General features: G+C 40.8%; 1 protein-coding gene across 1 annotated transcript; it reads left to right on the top strand.

Moving 5' to 3' along the window:
• Nucleotides 1–6,274: 6,274 nt before the first annotated feature.
• On the top strand, nt 6,275–6,852 carry RAP2B (RAP2B, member of RAS oncogene family). Its single transcript, XM_015813019.1, has one exon. The coding sequence runs from the start codon at nt 6,292–6,294 to the stop codon at nt 6,841–6,843; it is 552 nt and encodes a 183-aa protein (XP_015668505.1). The 5' UTR covers nt 6,275–6,291; the 3' UTR covers nt 6,844–6,852.
• Nucleotides 6,853–8,372: the final 1,520 nt, after the last annotated feature.

The raw sequence follows: 8,372 nt of genomic DNA, 5'->3' as shown, positions 1-8,372 counted from the left end.
TGTTGGGAACCAGGCCACACAAACAGCGGGTAAGTGAGCGAAGCTTTATCTGCGCATGAATGGGATCTAGATTGCACGTGAAACCATCCTCCCACCCCTTCCATGGAAAAATTGTCTTCCACAAAACCGGTCCCTGGTACCAGAAAGGTTGGGGACTGCTGCCATAGGTAGTAGAACATTTTAAGCTGGGACTGCACAGAGCACAGGATTGCTTATTTTTGATTTTGGTGGAGCATTTTTTTTGTTTTTTGTTTTGCTTGTGATATAGATTTCTGAAACATGCATCTTTAAACTTAGGTAAAATATAAAGCTGCTTGATTTAAGCAATTTTTATTGACTGAAGTATAAAATCCAGAGCTTTACAATAATTCCATAAAAGTAAAAATAAACATCAAAATGTGTTCTTGTTTAAAATGAGGATAATGTCAATTGCCAGTTTTTTTGTAATGAATTTGGCTAAAGCCAGTTCCTCAAATCTTTATAAGTTTTCAATTATTTTAATATGTTTGTATTGGCATGAAGTCACTTAGGTGAGATGAGCAATACACGTGTGATGTATAAATACATATAGTATATATCATTTTGGAACATTATTCTGACTTTTAAAAATAAACCCTATGCATTAAATGTATTTTTTCTATTTTTAAATTCCAGGACTTTTTTTAATCTGAGTGTATGTGTACTTATGATGATTTCATTAAGTACTATTATTGAACTAAAAAAGTTTTTGGAGAAGGGGTAAATTATGATTGCCTTTGTTGTTAAGAGAATGCTCCGATACATGGGAAGTGGGATGTCCTAGTATTACAAGCATTTGTAATACAACCCTCCTCTTGAATGATTATGTTTTTGTAGAATAGAAGGTGGCAATCCTTAAGCAACTGGAAGCTAACTTATTTCTTTCTGTCTGTTTGGAATATGGTCCTCAGTTTGCAACTATTTATTTATATTTCATACATTTTAACCTCCCATCTCTCTCAGAAAAGACTCTGGGCGGTGTACAAGTTAATAAAATTAAACATTAAAATCAGAATGTAGGATTAAAAAATTAAAATTATAAAACAAGATTATAAACATTTTAAAATATGAATAATTCCAAGATGGGATTAGTTAATATGGGGGGGCTGATCATGGAGCCAACTGGCCTCATAGTTGTGTGGGGCCCCAGTGACCCCCACGCAAGGTTACACAGCCAATTATTATAATAATACTAAGGTATTACTATTACACTAAATTGCACTCAGACTATCAGAGATAGCCCAATTCTGCTTCAACAGTCTCAGGGCTAACAGAACTGCTGTGGCTTAAACCCATTTACCTTGAGGCATCTGTCTCATGCTGTTTCATAAGAACTCTACTTGTCAATAAATAGCTCATCTTATGTTAGTTCATCTATACTCATGTTGCCCCACAAGGTAATCTTGCCCAGTGATGGCTCAGTGACAAACTGATAATCACCAAAGATGCTAAATATCTGAATTGGTAATATTTGACCTCTGTTTTTTGGGGGGAGAGGGAAGCAGAGCATTGATGAGATCTTTACATGATGAGATAACTTACATTTTTGTGTTTACTCTGAAGAGATAATTTTGTATTTCAGTGATCAAAGTCCTACCAGTTCTTAAATTTCTATTCCCAATTTCCTCAAAGACTTCAAGGTGGTACACATAGCATCTCTTGACTAATTCTCCCCACAATAAAAATGCTGTGAGGTAGGTTGGGCTGAGAAGGTGCAAGCAGCCCAAAGTTACCTACTGCCATAGCTGAGGTGGCCTTGAACCTGGCTTTTCTTGATCATAATCCTACATTTTATGAACAAAATTTAAAAACAATTGTGTTTATGTTTAATACAATACTATAATATGAGATTATTCATTAGTGGTGTATTGAATTATTTTCTTCTGTCATATTAAAAAAATCCCATTTGGTAATAGTTTTTATCTCAGCAGAGTCCTTGGATGGAAGATCAGAAAATTCCAAGGCCTCAAGGACTGAGAAAATGGGATGGGGGTGGGGAAACTAGAAGAAAACAGTTGCAAATTGTTTCCACACTGTTTCCAAAAAATCTACAAGGATGTCTATACAAAGTCACCAGGAAGAAACTAAGCTTGACTTGAAGATGACTTTTTAATGGTTTTTAAAGGCATCGGGAACCACATTCAAGATTTCCAGGAACTTCCCTCTCATTGTATAAAAGAGCACATTAACTAAAGTTATCAGCTGGTGCTCTGTGGTGCATTTTCAGCTTTTAAGGCAGAGGAGTGTTGTAATGAGCAGGCTTGCCTTTCTAAGAAAGCCTATACAATGTTGCCAGAATAGTGGTTTTCAAACATAATGCATTATTCTTCCTTCATTAGCAGTTAGACACTGATCACCCTGTTGATGTGAATGGTACAAGAAGAGAATCCCTCACAGGGAAGGAGATGAAGCTTGTGGTAATTGTTTTTTTTTTTTTTTAGCCAACACTGTTTATTCAGTGGAAGTTTTACATTTGCATATTTTGTGAATCTAAAGAATTAAAACTTTTGTAACAGACTATTGGACAGAAAGAGCAAAGGCTGGTAATTGCAACATTTTTTTTCTCTTTAAAGCAATGCCTGATTAACAAAGCAAGCAACAATAAAATGGCTTGACTATGACTATGGCAAATAGCCAGGGTTCCTTATAATTCAAATCACAGCCAGTCTGGTTGTCATTAACAAAGACAAAATTGAAATAATATCATGTGGCAGTTATCCCACATTGGACTGAAATGATTTACCAGTTAGAATGCAGTTGAGTGGAAAAGAGCTTTTCTTAAATTGATTTAAGGTTACAGAGTCTGTAGATAATTAACTTCTGTACTAAATTAATACATTTTGAGGAACTGAAAGTTATTTAGGTGGGGTAGAAAACTAACATTGATTTTCTTAGGTAAGGGTTCCAGGTAAAATGCAAAATATTTTTGCCCAGCATTTTGGATAGGAGATTTATTAAGTGTCATTAAGTTTAGATTATTATGACAAGCAATTCAAGTACAAAGAAAAAACATAGAAGAAAGAGTGCATATTTGGACAGAGTAGAGTTACTGTATGGTCATATTATTTTATTTTATGATAGAAAAAAGAATACAATTTTTTGGCAATATCAGTTTAATTCAAATCTCAAAATACAGTACAGCTACAATTTGTAATCCAACATTCCTTTCAAGTTATACATTTGTGTTGGGCTAATTGCAGTAACTCTTGGCTTGCTAAAGAAACTACCACTGGCTAAATTGATATGTGAGATATGAAATGCATTTTTCAAAGTACAATGGCTCATGTTACACAAGCCAAGACAAAATCAAATGAACCACAGCTTATCATAACATGGCAATGTCAGCAAGGTTCATGGCTGAGTCACAATTGTGAATCAGTTAAATTGTTTATTTCTCAGAACTGCCCTTTAAGGTATAACTTTCTCCTTAACCTGAAGAAATAGCCCTTAGTTTGGGTGACTGCTCACTTCCCTATCTTTTCAGATAATCTGCAGCACAGTAATATAAAAGGCAATTGTTTTTTAACCATTATGTTAACTTAAGTACGTACAGGCATTACAATTACTGTAACTATCAGAACAATAATTACAAGAACTAAACCTTTACTGCTTCATAGATTGATTGCTGTAACAAAAATGGCATTTTCAACACAGAAATGATAGCTCTTGCACCATTGTGTCTCTGGTTGAAGCATCAAGGTAGACTATTTCATTATGCCTCACTGCTTCGACAAAAATGTTTCCTGCCCTCAACTTACCATTCAATTTTAGTGCATCTAGGCCTTGTTGTATAAAGATGGCTTATAAAGTTTGACCAAAGGAGTTTTACAATCCTAATTAACTCCAGCCTGATCTGTAACGCCTGGAGATGTACATCATAGCAGATGCAATGCATTTAGTAATCCATCTGAAATGCCAGTATCACTCATCTGAACCTTGGACTGCCTGTGAAGGAAGCATTGCTCTTTTTTAATCGTCTCCCTACTTTCAGTAATGAAAATGAACAAGATATTTTATTATTTTTCTATTCATGGAATTCCTGGCTATTTTCCAGCCTCATGGTTGGGATTGTTTTGTTTTTTCCCCTGTTCTCCTCACCCTACTTAATGTGGCTATTTTAAAATGAAAGTTTCAGAAAGACATTCCATCTGGGGATTTTCAAAAGGGTCTCTGTTTTCTATATCCACCAATGTATTAGGTATTTCCAGATTAACTGGAAATCATAATTTCAAAACATGCAGTATATTGTCAGGTTTGCTTCACAAGCATGAAAAAAAGTTAACTTATGGTATAATTTGTAAGTCCCTCTTTAAAAGAAACACAGCATTTACTCAACTACGCCATTAAATAAATTGTGCCACAAGAACAGAAATGTTATTCTGTCAGAATTCTCAAGTAGTGTGTTCTGTCTAATGATATATTTTTACATTTCTCCCCATCATATTGATTCCTAAGTATCATCCTGTTGTATGATGCTCACCCTGTTTTGTTCATCCAGAGATTGTAAATATATACATCAATCTTCCTCAATTAGTGTCTTTCACATGTCAAATTATATCATACTTAGCTGGGATTGATTGAAAACCAACATATTTGTTGAATGCAAAAGCCTCCAAATGCAGCATATCCTAAAAACCAGACACTGTGAAGAAACCGTGGAACAGCGCTATTACTTTCATGTCCTCCAAAAGAGTTTCTTAGATGCATCTGAGTATGTATGACACAGAGCACTGAAATATGGCCTAAAGCAGTAGGTTTCTTATGACGGGAGTAGACTGAGTAGAGATTTATTCAGGTTTTTTTTTAAATCAAGTGTAGAACCAGTTTGGTGTAGTCGTTAAGGCACCACACTAGAAACTGGGAGACCAAGTTGTGGTGCTGTCTTAGGCACAAAGCCAGCTGGATGACTTTGGGCCAGTCACTTTCTCTCAGCCCTAGGAGATAGTCAAGAGCAAACTACTTCTATAACCTTGCCAAAAAAAACTGCACGGACTAACCCAGGCAACAGTGAACTAAAGACACAAAAAAATAAAAAATAAAATAAAATCCACCAGCTTTCACTTGCTCACCATCATGTCATCTAACAACTGAAAGGTGGTTTACTACGTTAACTCGCTGCCTGCGTTATCGCCACGCCGAAAGTCAGACTTTAGCTTAGCGTTTTGTAAGTAGGCAATAAGTTTCACCCTTGGATCTTCCAAGGGTTCTTTCAAGCTTGTCTTCCGGAAACTTGTTTTTCAAGGATACATTTTTGGAAGAACCAGCTGCGCGGTTCCTCTCCTTTTCTAAATTGTCCGCCAAAACTTCTCGCCTTTACAAGAACGGGGGGGGGGGAGAGAGAGGAGAAACGGGAGAAACATTGGAGGCAGCCAGAAAGAGAAAGAAAGAAAGAAACAGCTGCCCTCTCGACAGTCCCTTTCCCCTACTACAGCCAATCTACAAGGAAGCTCCCTCTCTCGCCCAATAAGCCGTGGCCGGTTGACGAGCACTGAACTGCAGCCAATGCCAACCTGAAGGGCGGGAGGCTAGGGGGCGGGAGCGTCTGTTCTTCCCTCCTCTTCTCCGCCTCCCTTTCAGGTGGGGAAAGGGGTGCGTCCTCGTGCCTAATGGGGTCGGCGGAGGAAGGCGGGGGGGGGGGAAAGCGGGTGATCAGCAAGACCCGCAGCCCGGCTGGGCGCAAGGGAACAAGGAATGGCTCGCGGCGGCGCAAGCAGACAACGCGGGGCTGGAGCGGCGCGCGCCTGGCTGAGGCGCTCTGCTCGCTGCCGGGACGCAATCGGAACTAGCGCGCGCCGCCTCCGCGCCACCCTGAGCAGCAGCAACAGCAGCAGCCGCCGCCGTCACCGCTTCCCTTCCTCCCCCTGCTCCTCCTCCTCCTCCTCGAGCTGTTGAGGCACAGGTCTTGCCGGGCGAGAGCGTCTCCAAGCTCCCGTCGCGACTCGTTTCATTCTGCCTGGGCGCAGGGAAAAGCGAGAGAGTATCTTGCCCCGATAGCCGCCTCCTTCCCTTGCTCGGCGCCTCTGCTCCTACCGTCGCTGCCGCTTCCCGAGTGCTTTTCTCCGCCTCATCTCCAGCAAAGAAAGGAAGCCTCCTTTCCGTCGGGGGACGGCTTCTTCTTCGCTCCCTCCCTCCCTCCCTCCTCTCGCCTGTCTCTCTTTTTTTTTTTTTCGCCCCTTCCTTTCTGAGGGTGGGAGGGGAGAAGAATAGGAGCCCGGCGAAGGAAGCCAGCCGCGCTCAGCCCGCCCGCCCGCCCTGGGTGTGCGTGAAAGAGCCATGCGAGAATACAAAGTGGTCGTGCTTGGCTCTGGCGGGGTGGGCAAATCCGCTCTCACCGTCCAGTTTGTGACGGGCTCCTTCATCGAGAAGTACGACCCTACCATCGAGGACTTCTATCGCAAGGAGATCGAGGTGGATTCCTCGCCGTCGGTCCTGGAGATCCTGGACACGGCCGGCACCGAGCAGTTCGCCTCCATGCGGGACTTGTATATCAAGAACGGGCAGGGCTTCATCCTGGTCTACAGCCTGGTGAACCAGCAGAGCTTTCAGGACATCAAGCCCATGAGGGATCAGATCATTCGGGTCAAGAGGTACGAGAAGGTGCCCATGATCCTGGTGGGCAACAAGGTGGACCTGGAAGGCGAGCGGGAGGTCTCGTTCGGGGAAGGCAAAGCGCTGGCGGAAGACTGGAACTGCCCCTTTATGGAAACTTCAGCCAAAAACAAAGCCTCGGTGGATGAGCTCTTTGCCGAGATCGTCCGGCAAATGAACTACGCTTCCCAACCCAACGGGGACGATCAGTGCTGCTCTTCCTGTGTTATCCTCTGAGGGGGGGGGGACAAAAAGGAGGGTGGCGGAGAAGAGCACAGCGGCGTTGCTTTATGTGGTGTTTTTTTTTTATTATTATTATTATTTCCTTTCCTTTCCTTTAACATTTTGAAATAAAAAAAGGTTTACAGCAACAGCACCACACGAAAAGGTGGCGGCAGCCGGAGCAGCAGTGTTGTCATCCTGTGAAACTCCCAAGCCTTTGAAACAAATTTTTGCATTTACACCCGGATCCCTTCCAGGTTATAGTTTATATATACTCATGCTGCTGCGGGTGGTTGTCGGTGTCATGAGTACGCGTTGTCTCTCGTTAAACATCTGATTCCTCCCAAGGAAAAGAAAAACTACACAAAAAAAAAAATTATCTTTGGAAATGTGGCGCTTTCCGCATGTACATGCCAGCGGTTTGATTGTTGCTTATTTCTTGTACTTGCCTCAATTGGGAGGATTGTATTGGCCATTGATAACCAGTAGGAAAAGTTCCTGTGTTGTTTGCAGCAGGGGCAGAGGGAGAGAGTTAAGAATTGCTTTATAACTGGAAGATTAAACACACAGAGAAACACCTATAAGAAACGAAGGGAAGCATCAAAGGAAGGAAGTACATGTGGAGGAAGTTCAAATCTTTCACACTTGTCAGCCTGAAATTAGCTAGTGACTAGGCAATTTTTGATTTTGAGGATTTCTATGCAAAGTTGGAATATTTGTTACCATGCTTATCTCCGTCTGAAGAAGTATTGCACAAGTACTGCCTGGGACTTTAATAATACTGATGCCAATACAGCGCATGAGGTGCCACAGAAATATCTGCTGATTACTTGTGAAATCTATTTTGTTTACTTATTGTATTGAAAGGGAAGGAATGAAGAGCATTTATTTGTGTTGGGTTTTTTTTTTTTTTTAAAAAAAAAAATCAGCTATGAAAACACTGACAGACTTGCACAGTTTTTAAGTTGTATGTACTTGTGGAATGGCTGGGGACAGACAGGGCAGGCAAAGTAATAACATGCCTTATTCAATTTGAGGAGGGGGGTTGGCAATAACCAACTAGATCTGTAAAGTACAAAGAGTTTCTAAAATGTGGCACAGGGTGAACAGCGCCCCTGTGTGTGTAGAGTGCCTTCAAAGCAGCTGTTGCAGCCCGTGCCAACCTGTGGAAGTTCCAAAATCCCATTTATTTACTCCCTGCCCCCCAAAACCTCTAGTTAACAGTTTCCTTTCAGTAATTATTTCAGTGAACAAGAGAGAACAAAAGGGCCTATTATTAATAGAATTATTTTCCTCTTTTTTAAAAATCCATTTGAGACTTTTCACTTTAGTTGCCATGGATTTCAGGGTTTTTTTTTTTATATTATTCAGGTTCACAGGTATTAGTGTGCTTTTGTATGAGAGAGCATTTGTGTGTGCACCTTTTTTTCCTGTTTTCCTCCAAAATGATGTATTTTCAACCAGCAATGAAAGAAATTGTTAATGTATCTGAAAAACAAAATCTCTAATTGTAATTTTAAATCCCAGACAGACGTTTATTCATT

This window comes from Protobothrops mucrosquamatus, unplaced genomic scaffold (assembly GCF_001527695.2).
Source record: "Protobothrops mucrosquamatus isolate PMUCROS unplaced genomic scaffold, P.Mucros_1.0 scaffold128, whole genome shotgun sequence".
Lineage (NCBI taxonomy): Eukaryota > Metazoa > Chordata > Lepidosauria > Squamata > Viperidae > Protobothrops > Protobothrops mucrosquamatus.
The sequence above is the reverse complement of the archived record's forward strand: the minus strand, read 5'-3'. Positions and strand labels throughout refer to the sequence as shown.

Bases quoted from the DNA above. Each gene is read 5' to 3' on its own strand.
- RAP2B (XM_015813019.1), top strand. From the start codon at position 6,292: ATGCGAGAATACAAAGTGGTCGTGCTTGGCTCTGGCGGGGTGGGCAAA.